The 14,747-nt window shown below is 40.5% G+C and overlaps 1 protein-coding gene across 1 annotated transcript in view; it reads right to left on the bottom strand.

The window, feature by feature from the left end:
* Nucleotides 1–14,747, bottom strand: part of rmdn2 (regulator of microtubule dynamics 2) — a 124,505-nt gene that overhangs the window by 62,594 nt on the left and 47,164 nt on the right. Inside the window, exon 5 of the mRNA XM_079560597.1 lies at nucleotides 6,444–6,504. Within this exon, the coding sequence (XP_079416723.1) occupies nucleotides 6,444–6,504 (61 nt within the window). The remainder of the gene's footprint in view (nucleotides 1–6,443; nucleotides 6,505–14,747) is intronic.

Genomic DNA, 14,747 nt, shown 5'->3' with positions numbered 1-14,747 from the left:
AATGAAAGGGAGAGACTAAAATCATCCAAACAGAGGATCAGCTCTGAGCTTTGTTCATGTGGAGCAGCTCCATGAAGCAGAGGAACAACATTAAATATGATTATTATCCGGCTCTTCACAACGTAAGTAGAAGCTCCGTTGATTTGAATGGGATTTCCCAACGTTCTACCGGTCATTATTTTCTGATAAAGGACGTCTGAGAAAAATAATGACGCTGCCAATGGCAACAGTTGGTGCTTTCATATCACTCCGCGCGTACGTAGTAGCGACACTATCTGTCCCGTCACTGAGAGAGAAGTCGGGGAATTGCTCGTGAAGTTAGTGTGAGTCTGACTTTCAACTTACCCAGAGATTCACCACCATTCCTCCACCTGCACCTTCAGCTAAGTAGCTAGGCTAGCTACTAGCCTTGCTGCTTCTAGCCTAGCAAAACGTTGCCGAGCAACGCGCAAACTTTTGGGAACTATTTGTTGCGGAAGTCATTAAATAAACCTTTCGACCTTCATAAAAGTGTACGAAGTTTATGTTGTGTGTGTTCAGTTGGCAAAAGGCCGTATAATAAGCGGGATCAGGGCGAACCGGACCCCGACGCGAAGCGGAGCTTATCCGGTGCTTATCTTCCCGATAATGACCAGTGTTCTATACATTATCCCTTACTTAAAATAAACATTATAAATACAAAGTCGACTAAATTAGTCTTAAATTTAGTCGACTAAAACTAGACTAAAATTTGATAGATTTTTAGACTAAATCTTGACTAAAATTAAATTACATTTCAGTCAAAAGACTAGGACTGAAACTTAATTAAAATATGTTGTCAAAATTAACACTGAACTGCACTAAACCGGACGAAACCCGGTTTAAGCCTGGAGTAAAGCACCTCTGATGGACCACGAGCGCCCCTCTGCAGCTGCACTAGGACAGCTCCGAACCAGGGCTAAATCTGGACTAAGGCGCCTCTCTCTGACCGGAGCACATTGCAAAAGCTGCAGTTCGAAATCCGCGCAGTAATCTTCTCTTTACTGTGCGGATGCCAAACTACTCCTGGTATTATTACGCCTTACAATATAGTCCCCCCTTTTATCCGCTTAGAAAATCCACATTGTTTAATTTTGTGTGATTATACTTTGTAGTGTAACACTTCACGTAACCATATTTAAATAGGGAAAACGTGGAAGAGCTTGGTAGCTTCTATCTTGACCTGTTTTGGAGCTATAGAGGAGAGAGGGAGAGGCTAAATGCTAACGCCGTCTGCGCTGTGTTTACGTGACTGAAGGCACGGGGGAAGATCAGACAGGTCCTAAAGAACTCGTCAAAGCTCAGGTAAGAACATATCTCAGTATGGAAGAACGGTGGCCTATTCCTTTAAGGTTAGGGCTAAGGTAAGGTTAGCTTTAGTTTGTAAACTCCACTATCCTTAAGTTTAGGGCTAAGGCAAGGTTAGCTTTAGTTCGTAAACTCCACTATCCTTAAGGTTAGGGCTAAGGTAAGGTTAGCTTTAGCTCGTAAACTCCACAATCCTTAAGTTTAGGGCTAAGGTAAGGTTAGCTTTAGTTCGTAAACTCCACTATCCTTAAGGTTAAGGCTAAGGTAAGGTTAGCTTTAGTTCGTAAACTCCACTATCCTTAAGGTTAGGGCTAAGGTAAGGTTAGCTTTAGCTCGTAAACTCCACAATCCTTAAGTTTAGGGCTAAGGTAAGGTTAGCTTTAGCTCGTAAACTCCACAATCCTTAAGTTTAGGGCTAAGGTAAGGTTAGCTTTAGCTCGTAAACTCCACAATCCTTAAGTTTAGGGCTAAGGTAAGGTTAGCTTTAGTTCGTAAACTCCACTATCCTTAAGTTTAGGGCTAAGGTAAGGTTAGCTTTAGTTCGTAAACTCCACTATCCTTAATGTTAGGGCTAAGGTAAGGTTAGCTTTAGTTCGTAAACTCCACTATCCTTAAGGTTAAGGCTAAGGTAAGGTTAGCTTTAGTTCGTAAACTCCACTATCCTTAAGGTTAGGGCTAAGGTAAGGTTAGCTTTAGTTCGTAAACTCCACTATCCTTAAGTTTAGGGCTAAGGTAAGGTTAGCTTTAGTTCGTAAATTCCACTATCCTTAAGTTTAGGGCTAAGATAAGGTTAGCTTTAGTTCGTAAACTCCACTATACTTAAGTTTAGGGCTAAGGTAAGGTTAGCTTTAGTTCGTAAACTCCACTATCCTTAAGGTTACGGCTCCAACCGCGGTTCCTGTAATGTATCTTATGGATGAAGAAAGCAGTTGAGAGGGGGGTAATCTGAAATCGGGGGGCTTGTCATCATGATGGGCTGACGGTGGGTCCCGAGGTCATACTGAGTTGAGAACCACTGCTCTCCCGGCTGCCAGATGCTGATGAGGAGTTACTCACACATTTAGCTCTGGCGTGCCGTGTTCTGCGCTGGTCATGTGAACGGGAGTCAGGTTTGGACACGAGAGCCGCTTCATCAAAGGAATGTACAAATGTCAGAGCCACTCGGCAGAATAATTATCCGAAAGAGGGGATTTTCCTCTGAGTCACCTGGCAACCGCCGACCGGATACAAGCAACGAGAGTGTCAGTCCATCAGGGGAGGACCGGTCTGTGCTACTCGGGGGGGGAAAAAAGACGTCTGCGTGAAGGTGGGCCTCAACTCTGACACATCCTTCTTGTTTTGCAAAGAACTTTGAATGACGTGTGCATGGACAAATAAACTCACCTTGTCCTACTTGAATGTGAGGAAAGGAAAGCCACACTTAAACGTTATTTATTACAATTTAGGTCTATTTTAGTCCCGGTTCAGTCTTGCTTTGATCTTGATAGTAACTTGAAAGGTCAGATATTTTTCAAGATTTGTTGACTTTAACCTCTTAACTCCCACCTGGACATGTTTTCTCCTGTTCTCTAAATTCTCCAAATCTAAAAGCTTCTTCAAAATAGCGACAAAAAACGAGAAAAAAATGAGGATGTAAATTGACAAAAATGGCAAAAATCCATCAAAAAAGTGACAAAAATCCAACAAAAAAAGTGACAAAAATCCAACAAAAAAGTGACAAAAATCCATCAAAAAAGTGACAAAAATCCAACAACAAAAGTGACAAAAAATCCATCAAAAAAGTGACAAAAATCCAACAAAAAAGTGACAAAAATCCATCAAAAAAGTGACAAAAATCCAACAACAAAAGTGACAAAAAATCCATCAAAAAAGTGACAAAAATCCAACAAAAAAGTGACAAAAATCCAACAAAAAAGTGACAAAAATCCATCAAAAAAGTGACAAAAATCCAGAAAAAAGTGACAAAAATCCAGGAAAAAAGTGACAAAAATCCAGGAAAAAAGTGACAAAAATCCAACAAAAAAGTGACAAAAATCCAGCAAAAAAGTGACAAAAATCCAGCAGAAAAATGACAAAAATCCAGCAAAAAATTTGACAGAAATGCATCAAAAAAGTAACAAAAGTGCCATAAAATAGTGACAAAAACAAATAAGGGAAATAAAAAGTGACGACAATGGCAAAGAGGAGAGAATGCATTTGGTTTTGGCGGGTGGTAAGAGGTTAAAGAGGCTAGATGCAAGTTTGCCATTTTAAACTCACTACTGCCACCTCAGGTCATACGTGTAACTGCAGGCTCTATATTAAGCTCGTGCATGACGGCACTTCGGACAGTGCAGGATTTTAGAGGCAGTTGTGGTGAACAGCTCTGAGCTCATTCTACACATGAGGACATGGCTGGAACATGTAGGGGGAGGAAAATACTTCATTTAACATTTTTAACCTCTTAACTCCCACCTGAACGGATCCCATTTTCTCCAGTTTGGCTTTACCCTAATCAAAAAGCTTATTGGGAAAAAAGCACCAAAACAGCCACAAAAAATGAGAAGAAAACAAGGATGTAAACTAGAGGTGGGCATAGATTAATTTTTTTAAATCTAGATTAATCTAGATTAATTTTGAAATTAATCTAGATTAATCAAGATTAAAATGTCTCACTTGAATTCTGCCGAAAATATGTGTGCTGCCCAAATAATGACTAAAAGTAAGTCTTTGAGAATGAGTTTCTCAAGTCAGGTGGTGCGTTAGACCAGGGGCTCATCTCCTGTTTCCAAAATGCATCACAAACTGCATGAGAACGTTCTACTATGATAATTGGTGATGAAAATAATTCATGTTCAATAAAATGCACTCGTGTTTACTAACTGTTTATTCAGTTAAACATGAATTTTGAACTGTAGGCCGACATTAGAGGTCCTGATGAACTGTTTACAGGCAGTAGCTTTGTGTCAATCAGTCCAAGCTCTATTTCTCCTTCTTCCACCGGTCACTCAGGCTGACCGGCTTGTTCACATTTTCTGGTGACAAACTAAATCTCCTCTTCTGCACAATATGACCTGCTAAAGAAAAAAGTCTCTCGCATTGGACAGTTGTGGCAGGAGTCCCCAAGTATTTATTTACGGGCAGATCATTATTTATATTTTTTTTATTAACCAGATCAGAAAATAGGCCTCTGTTTGTGAGCGTGGGAAACATGTGCGCGTCTCCTGATTGGTCAACAGTGTCACGTGATCACAACACAACAACAGCTCATGCTGCTGCAGCTGCTGCTACTACTTGGCTATAGTTCTGTCAAAATGGAGATAAACGTCGACAACACGAAGATGCGGGACGTATTTCTTTGGATTTAATAAGAAAAGGAAACGGACATGAGGCGGAGGAGACAGCGGGGAGCGGAAAAAGAGAAGCTAACGGAGAAAAGTAGCTGGAAAGTCCGTCTCCAAACTCCGTAAGTGCTGCGGTTAAACTCTGCTCGCGGTTGAAATGTAGCTGGAAAAGGCTCTCGTGAACTTTTGGTGATAAAGTTGCGCTGTTTCGTGTGGGGCTGTGGCCATAAATGAGATGTTTATGTCGCTGTTTTGAAAGAGAAGTGAACACGGAGGCGCTGCGGTGTTTTTCTGTCTATTTTCACTGTGTCATTGGCCGCTGCTTCTGAGTGTCGCTTTAGAGACGCTATATTCACTCACGTTTCTCCTGTGCGTCCAGAACTGGGCATAAAAGTCGTGTAATGTGTGCTGACCTTAAAATATCACGGTGAAAGTCATCATAGCTTGTAGAGTACAGATCCAGCTCCCAACCCAACTTTGAGAATAGATTAACGGCGGTATTTTTTTTATCGCCCGATAAGAGTCTCGCGTTAACGCAGCACGTTAACGCCGTTAACGGCCCACCTCTAATGTAAACGCAACAAAAATGTGACAAAAAATCAACAAAAATGTGACAAAAACTCAACGAAAATGTGACAAAAAACTCAGCATAAATGTGACAAAAACTCGACAAAAATGTGACAAAAAATCAACAAAAATGTGACAAAAAATCAACAAAAATGTGACAAAAAATCAACAAAATGTGACAAAAACGCAACAAAAATGTGACAAAAATTCAACAAAAATGTGACAAAAGTTCACAACAACCACCTTTTCCAGCTACATTTCAACCACGAACAGAGTTTAGCGGCTCTTACTGAGTTTGGAGACGAACTGTTCAGCTTCACCTCGCCGCTAACGGTGGCTAGCCTCTCTCCGCTTCCTCCGCTCACCTCTCTCCTCCGTCTCCTCCATCTCTGGGCTGAGGCCCGTCTCCTTTTCTTATTAAATCCACTGAAATACGTCCCGCTTCTTCCTGTCGCCAACTTTTATCTCCATTTGACAGAACTATAGCCCAGTTGAAGCTTCGTAGTAGCAGTAAGCTAGTGCTGCGGTGTTGTGACATTGTTGACACCGTTGACCAATCGGGACACGCACACGTTCTCCCGCGCTCACAAACACAGGCCTGTCTTTGCGGATTTGGGGTCAGTTTTTGAACGCGCTGTGTTATAAAACATCAGCTGTTTGTCAGAATCGTGTGTCGCTCTTACGATTCTCAGTTGTTAAGTGTGAACCCCCAGATGTTCTATAACCGCACTGAACCAGTCGTGTAGTGTGGACCCCCCATTCTAAATAAAATCGTTCAAGACTAGAAACATCGTGTAGTGTGTGCTGACCTTTAGGTGCCCATATACATCCTATAAATCCTAAAACACACCATTATGCTACAACGCTGATGAGATTTGAGCGCTTCTGCTGCTGCACTGACGCCGCCTGTGTTTACATTCCTGCCCCCTGCAGCGATGCTATCAGCCGGACGGAGAGGACAACACGGATTCACAGGGGACTCCTTCACACTCCCAAAACTCCCAAAAGCAACAAAACCACCTCCAGGAAATTCCAAAGCCAGTCTCGAAGTCCCGTCGTTTTGATCCGTCCCTGTTACCACACAGCGAGGAAGAGGCGCCCGGAGCGGGAAGACGCCACTCAAAAGGGTTTAGGCCCCAAAAGGAAAGTACCTGCGCTCATGGGTGCAGGACGGAAACAAGAGGGAGGAGGGAGGAAGGGGGGGAAGGATAAAAACGTGGCACGCACCATTGATGACTGTCGGCGCAGGTCGGGTTCAGCTGCACGGCCTCCTCGCCCACTCTCTTCCCTGGGTGCACAAACAGAGGGATAATTAGAGGGGGGAGAGATGAGTTAAAAGGGTTATTCATGTGGTCAGTATTAAGGGCAGCTTTTTAACACCTCACAATTAGGGATGGGTACCGTTCGGATTTTTTTCGATACCAAGTACTTTAACGATTCCTGCTTTTCGGTTCCGGTGCCTTAACGGTACTTTTTTCCAATGTTATTTTAATTCAATAAAAATAACGTGTATTAAAAGTATCATTCAGGAAAAAGACCGAAAACAGCAAAACAGAGGCAACCAAGGAGCAGCAGAGTCGCCTGTGACTTCGTGTTTTGAGCAGAATTTCCACTTAAAGGAATAGGCCACCGTTTTTACACACTGAGATATGCTCTTACCTCACTTTAGTCGAGTTAATATATCCCCGTCTGGTCTTTGCCCGTGCGCTCTCCCTGGCAAACGGAGCACATACGCAGCCTCTCCCACATGTCATATAGCTCCAAAAAAGCTCACGATAGAAGCTACCAAGCTCTTCCACGTGTTCCCTATTTAAATAAAGTTACGTGAAGTGTTTTCATGCGAAGTATATTTACACAGAAATGTAACATGTCGATTTTATAAGCAGATAAAAAGGGGGACTATATTGTGAGGCGTAATGATACGAGGAGCACAACGTCCGCGCAGTAACTCCTACAGGTTATTGACGGAAGTGAGCGGGGGAAGTCTTAATCGTGTTAAAGGTTTGAAAACCCATGTGCAATTATGCTAGCACTGCTGAAAAAATACTTGCGCACGAGCTCCACTTCCAAATGTTTTATTTTGATCTATGGCAAAAGTAGCCTCGTCGGTGTCAAAGCATCAGGAGCAGGTTTAACCTCTTAACTCCCGCCTGAACCGAGAAGATCTTTTTCCTCACGTCATCAGATTTTTTTTCCATCATTTTTTGGGGGGTATTCAACTCATTTTGTGGTCATTTTTCATCCATTTTTTGTAATTTTTTTGTCAAATTTTTGTAATTTTTTTTGTTAAATTTTTATCACATTTTTGTAATTTGTTTAATTTTTTTTTTTGTAATTTTTTGGTCATTTTTTGGTCAATTTTTTATCATTTTTTTGTCTTTTTTTATCTCATTTTTTGTCACTTTTTTGTCATTTTTTGGCAATTTTTTTTGGCAAATTTTTATCACATTTTTGTCATTTTTTTGTCAATTTTTTGTCAATTTTTTGTCCATTTTTTGTCCATTTTTTGTCAATTTTTTGTCAATTTTTTGTCATTTTTTAATCAAATTTTTGCAATTTTTTTGTCAAATTTTTATCACATTTTTGTCATTTTTTTTGTCATTTTTTAATCAAGTTTTTGTCACATTTTTGTCATTTTTTGTAAATTTTTTGTAATTTTTTTGTAAATTTTTTGTAATTTTTTTGTCAATTTTTTGTCAATTTTTTGTCAATTTTTTGTCATTTTTTAATTGAATTTTTGAATTTTTTTTGTCAAATTTTTATCAAATTTTTGTCATTTTTTTGGACCTTTTTTAATCAAGTTTTTGTCACATTTTTTGTAAATTTTGTGTAAATTTTTTGTAATTTTTTTGTCATTTTTTTGTCATTTTTTTAGCAATTTTTTGGTCAATTTTTTAAATCACATTTTTGTAAAAAAAAAAATTGTAATTTTTCAATCAATTTTTTGTCATTTTTTGTCACATTTTTGTCATTTTTCCGTCAATTTCTTGTCAATTTCTTGTGGCATTATTGTGACATTTTTGCCACTTTTTCATAAATTTTTCGTCACTTTTTTGTCACATTTCCATCATTGTTTTCATCTCAGTTTTGTCGCTATTTTCTCACCTTTTTTCCAGAAGCTTTTGGACTGGGGTAAAGCCAAACTGGAGAAAACGTGCTCGGTTCAGGTGGGAGGTAAGGGGTTAATATCGCTGACATGTTAAACCTTTTGTCACATCACCTGGAATTCTCCAAATTGAGGCTTTATTTAGCTATTTTTTCTCCAAACACATAAAACTAAGGAGAGCACAGCCAAGTTTCGAAAATAGTTCCTGCAGCGCGCTCGACGAAAAAACAAACTCGGAACTGGTTTTGCATATTTTCATTCATGAAATCCTGCCGTGGATTAGCGCAGATCATGACGTACTGACTAAACTAAACAGGATGTAGATAAAACCCACAACCATCTCCAATGACAGGATCAAAATACAAAAGTCATGGGTCAATGTCTCCAGGAAACAAGTGACAAATCAATGACTGCGCAAAAACCACCGCGCTATTAATATCCAAACATGGCTACTTATAACTCCTGCTGCAGAGAGAACAATCGTATATATTTTTTAAAATCCCGTGATCGTGACGAGGGCGAGTTGTGGGAAAACAGGTCGGTCCGGTCTGAGTTTTAGCCCAGTCACAAAAGTCTGTACTGTACGCGCCGTAACAGAAGAACATGTGAGGAGTCATTGTGCGTTTGTCAGGGTGAAGATGACGCTCAGAGCGATCCCGTTACAGCGTGTGGGAACTCGACACAATTCAGGATTTTTGCTGGAAAGACATAAAACTAAACGGATGGGGAGGGCAGGGGAGGGCCGGGAAACGAGATACGTGTTTGTGGATGATGATACTGAGGTGCACCGGCCCTAAAGTGGACGCTATAATTCACAGGAGGAGGGAGGAGGGAGTGGTGTATAGTCTACGTGATACGCAGGAATACGCCGTATAATAGGGCTGCTCGATTATTGAAAAAATAATAATCACGATTATTTTTGTCATAATTGAAATCACGATTATTCAAACGATTATTTGTTGCCTTTAAAAAATCCATCAAAAAAGTGACAAAAATCCAGCAAAAGTGAAAAAAATCCAGCAAAAAAATGACAAAAATCCATAAAAAAATGACAAAAATCCAGCAGAAAAAAGATGAAAATCCAGCAAAAAAGTGACAAAAATCCAGCAAAAAAGTGACAAAAATCCAGCAAAAAAATGACAAAAATCCATCAAAAAAGTGACAAAAATCCATCAAAAAAGTGACAAAAATCCATCAAAAAAGTGACAAAAATCCAGCAGAAAAAAAGACAAAAATCCAGCAAAAAAGTGACAAAAATCCAGCAAAAGTGAAAAAAATCCAGCAAAAAAAAGACAAAAATCCATTAAAAAATGACAAAAATCCAGCAAAAAAATGACAAAAATCCAGCAGAAAACAGATGAAAATCCAGCAAAAAAATGATAAAAATCCATCAAAAAAGTGACAAAAATCCAGCAGAAAAAAAGACAAAAATCCAGCAGAAAAAAAGACAAAAATCCAGCAGAAAAAAAGACAAAAATCCAGCAAAAAAGTGACAAAAATCCCAAAATTAAAAATTAGAAGAAAAAAATTAGAAAAAAAAAATTGAAAAAAAAAAAATGAAAAAAAAAAAAATAGAAACGATTTTTGGCGATTATGCTAATTTTGTAATCGTTTACTGTTGTAATCGAAATCGTAATCGAATTTCGATTAATTGCACAGCCCTACCGTATAACCACTACAAAGTGCGAAAAGATACGTATTTTTTATTATTTGCGCAGTGTTATTTTTGCGTTTTCTGTCCGTTTGGAGACCAGCACAAACTCCACCACAAACTATTTCCTCCCCTGAAAACGAGAGATCACAGGCTCATCCCTCTCTCTCTCTTTTTCTCTGTCCCGACCGACAGACCGACTGTTCCCTCTCAGCTCCGGTGCACATGAGCACAAAACAAAACCCGGCCTGAGAATAGCTCATAATGACAGAGGCTTATTAACCGTCCTCACGTCTCAGCGCTTCTCTCCCTCCCCTGCAGCAGCGTGAGAGCGGGTTTGGGCAAAGGCAGTGACAGGTGCAGGCGGGAAACAATCTGTATTACAAAGCGCTGAAGTCCACGGGAGAGACCGCGTAGACCAGGGGCCCTTTGGGGCATGTCCAGTAGCCCTTGGGACTTTTCTTGAATCTAATTCTTAAAATTACAGTTATTTCTGTTCTTGTGACTCAGTATGAGTTTAAAATATTTTTTTTTTAAATAATGTGGGGTCAATATCCTATAAGTGAACAGTGCGCATGGCTGGGCGCACCCTCCGAGATCGGGTGAGGAGCTCAGTTACCCGGGAGGAGCTCGGAGTAGAGTCGCTGCTCCTTCACGTCGAAAGGAGCAGCTGAGGTGGCTCGGGCATCTGTTCCGGATGCCTCCTGGTCGCCTCCCGCGGGAGGTGTTCCAGGCATGTCCTAGTGGGACAAGGCCTCGTGGAAGACCCAGGACACGCTGGTGGGACTATGTCTCCGAGCTGGCCTGGTGTCGCCTCGGGGTCAGAACAGCTGGAGGAGGTGTCGCCTCGGGGTCAGAACAGCTGGAGGAGGTGTGTGTGGATCGGGAAGTTTGGGCATCTCTGCTGAAACTGCTGCCCCCGCGACCCGGCCCCGGATAAAGCGGAAGAAAATGGATGGATGGATGGATGAACAGTGTACGTTAAAGTCTTTAGGATTTGTTTTTAACTGGTAGCCCTCGAACAACTTAATGCTCTTAAAGTAGCCCTCAGCTGAAATAAGGTTGGTGACCCCTCTCAGACACTGAAGCCGTCCCTTGACAGAGACTGAAAAGTGGATGTGCCCCGCCCACAGCGCTGACCGAGCCACGCCCACAGCGCTGACCGAGCCACGCCCACAGCGCTGACCGAGCCACGCCCACAGCGCTGACCGAGCCACGCGCGCTCCTGTTCATTAAAAAAATGTCCTAAAAGAGTGGTTCTCCAGAAGCAGCGCATGGTTTTGTGTGTGGGGGAGTTTGCAGGTGCGAGAGCCCGGTGTTTGACCGGTGGAGGGTTGGTGAAAGCAGACTGGGCTTTATTCATTAAGGTTTTCATTTTGGCTTCAGTCCCACAGTCGAGCTACAGCCTTTGAATTTCTAGAACATTCCTATAGGTCTATTGCTTGTTATTTCAATAACATTTATGTTCACAGTTTGGTTTATAATCTATTTAATTCTCTGATACATTTAATATTAGTAACAGTATGTGACGTAGGGCTGCTCGATTGTTGAAAAAATAATAATCACGATTATTTTTGTCATAATTGAAATCACGATTTTTCAAACAATTATTTGTTGCCTTTGAAAAAAAGTCTTTATTTATTTTATTTATTTATTAATCAAAACACTACACTTTCTGTTTTCTGGACAGTCATAAAAGTACAAATGATTTCAAGTACGCCTTGATTAAGGAGAGGTCTCTGTTTCACACCTGCCCCCTGCTGGCCGGCCCTCACACCTGCGCAAGTAAACTGAGCAGCGCGGCCTGATGACATCATCACACAGCGCTGTTTGTTTATATGTCAGACAAAAGCATGAGCCGTGGCACGTGAAAAGCGAAGGGAAAATAATCCCAGCGGCCTGAAATAACGCAAGTCTGCTTTTCAAAAAAAAAAATGGCCAGAGAAAAAAAATATAATATAATTGGCTGTCCCCCACGCCTGCTAATAAATACAGCATACCCACTAGAAAAGTGAAGACTACACCACTGGGAGTAGAGTCCTTCCCAAAGAGACAACAGTCCTCTCTGCACTGACTGTAATTCAGCTTCAGATGAGTCAGTGGGCTGCTCTTTTTTAATGGCTGCTTTGTCAATGGGGCTTTTGTTTGCTTTACTGACCAAAGGCTATGTTGCTGTGTGGAAGAATGTGGCCTCGGTCAAAGTTTTTCACTCCCTGCAAATGAATGACCTCTTAAGGATTATAAATTACCTTCCCTACTCCACCTTACGCCCCAAACTGTCAGAAGCAAAACACCCTCCTGTAAATCTTGAAACAGGTTTGTGGTAAAGAGTGGGTGGATTATTAGATTGTTGATAGGATTCAGTCACATGACATTTTCACCATTCAAAAGATGAAATGTTTTGCTGTGAACAGTCTTGTCCTGGGATTAATGGCTCTTTGCTGGGAGTCTTTGGGTTTTGTCATTTCAAAAGAGCCATTTAACCTCTTAACTCCCACCTGAACCGAGAGGATCTTTTTCCTCACGATTTTTTTTCCATAATTCTTTTGATGGGTATTCAACTAATTTTTGTTTTTGTTTACTTTTTTGTCATTTTATTGTCATTTTTTGTCACATTCTCAAACTATCAGTACATTAGATACTTTGGTAACACTTTACATTATGGGCCGGTAAGTCCTTGGTACTTACAGTGGTAAATACTAGTAATAATACTGGTACTTCTAGGTACTTGTCGTGGTACTTAAGGGGAGACACTACAGGCAAAACTCAATTTTTTTCAGTTTTCAGGTTTTGGGCCAAATTGGTCTCTGAACATATAAACTTTCACCCGGAAACAGAAAACATGCCTAATCTTCACAATAACATGTTTAAATATTGCGCTGATTCAATGTTCCCCCATAGACTTATATGGGAGAACACAATTTCAAGGGCCTTTTTCTCAAAACACATTTTTCTGTCATTGTGGCGACACTATGTCCACGTCAGTCGGACCTAAAGACTTCACATTTTCCAGCCTTGGACTGAACAATATTTGGAAGATATTTTCAGAGGGATTTTTTATTATTTAATCCCTAAAGCCCCATTTATTGAGTTTTGAATGTCAAAAAAAATAAGGTGAAAATTAATTTTTTACACATTTTTCCACTAAAAAACAGCTTATTTTAAAACTAAACAAGAAATCCAAAATCCCCTCTGAGAAAGTCTTGGTAACTCATTTATCAATAAAATGAAACCATACATTTGAATGTAGCTCTATCCATTATTCAGATTTCGTTGCCAAAAAGATGGGAAATTCGGGGCATTTTTAGGCACAGAACACCTTGTTCTTAAATGAAAAGATAAAATGACAGAAAACTTGCAATGTATTTTTTTTCTCACATTTATGCCAGTGATCGACGGCAACAGTTTCAAATTGATATCTGTAAATATAATTTTTTTTCCCATTTCACCTGCAGTGTCTCGCCTTAAAGGATACTATAGTGAGAATTACAAGGTATATGTACTTCTAGATACAGTGGTAACTCTTAGTAATGAAGGTTGTACTTCTTGTTTTCCCTCATGTTGTTTTATAGTCACACAATCCTAGAAATTACTTCTGTTTGTAGAAGTACCCCATCTACTACCTATGAATTGCTGCTGTAGTATCCTTGAATTACCAGTAAGTACCATAGTAAATAGAAGTACAACCTTCATTACTAAGAGTTACCCCTGTATCTCTTAGTAATGAGAGATACAGGGGTAACTCTGTGACTCCCTAAGCCTATCCCCAATTACTAGTAATTACCACTGTAAGTACCATGGACTTACCGGCCCGTAATGTAAAGTGTTACCGATACTTTCACTGGCTTTATGAACAATGTTTTTTTTTAAAAGATCAAACCTACAAATCTTTTCCTAAATAGTTATAGGGTGTAAATCCGCCAGATTTGTACATTTTTGTCTTTTGAACTCCACAAAAATAATGTGCATGTTCTCTACTCACGGTAATTGCACACTGGTCTAGCACACGCTCCGTTAATCACCTGTTTGCAAAGTGATTTGATCATGTGCGATCACAGCTATAAAGCAAAGTAATAAAAGCCCATTGACGTCAACAGACACGATTATACAAACGTTTGTCTGGAACCGTCGTTTCCGCAAACAGACCAAGCGTGATGAGCCAGAGAACCAGGTAATATTAGTAATAACAGCTTCATTCAGATATACGGACCTTGTAATACTGCAGTGAGCCAAAAGAAGCTGCTTTTTTACAATATTACTGTCATTATCACGCGAGTCATTTCAATCGAGCGCTCAGGCCTGATGAGAAGCTTTCGGAGACGACTCAACTCAAAGTTTCAGTCAGAATCCATGAGTTGTGTTTCAGCATCGTCCTGCCCCGTCATTCAATTTCCACATCATGTTCTACAGATTGTACATAAGCGGGTCAATAGAAAGCCTTTAGAGCAGGCGAGGCGGCCCGCGAGGGATTTTTTTGTGGCCCGCGAGATGATTTCTTATTTATATTATATGCGGTGGTAAATTGCATTGAACACGTTAGAACTACATTTCCCACGAGGCACCGCGTGGCAGCACCAATGCCGCTCTTCACTCCAAAGACTAGCATAGCGGACCGTGCGGACGTGAGAATGACAACATCAGACAGGAAGGAGATGCGGCGCTCCTGCAGACGACTTATCAACTTTTTTCAAAAAAGACACGGACTCAAAGCAGCGACTGAGAGAGAGGAGCTTCTGAAACAGGAGGAGACGTCAGAACGCGAGGGAGAAACTTC

The sequence above is a fragment of the Gobius niger genome (genome assembly GCF_951799975.1).
Source record: "Gobius niger genome assembly, chromosome: 7".
Taxonomy (NCBI): Eukaryota; Metazoa; Chordata; class Actinopteri; order Gobiiformes; family Gobiidae; genus Gobius; species Gobius niger.
This window is presented reverse-complemented; position numbering and strand designations above follow the sequence as displayed.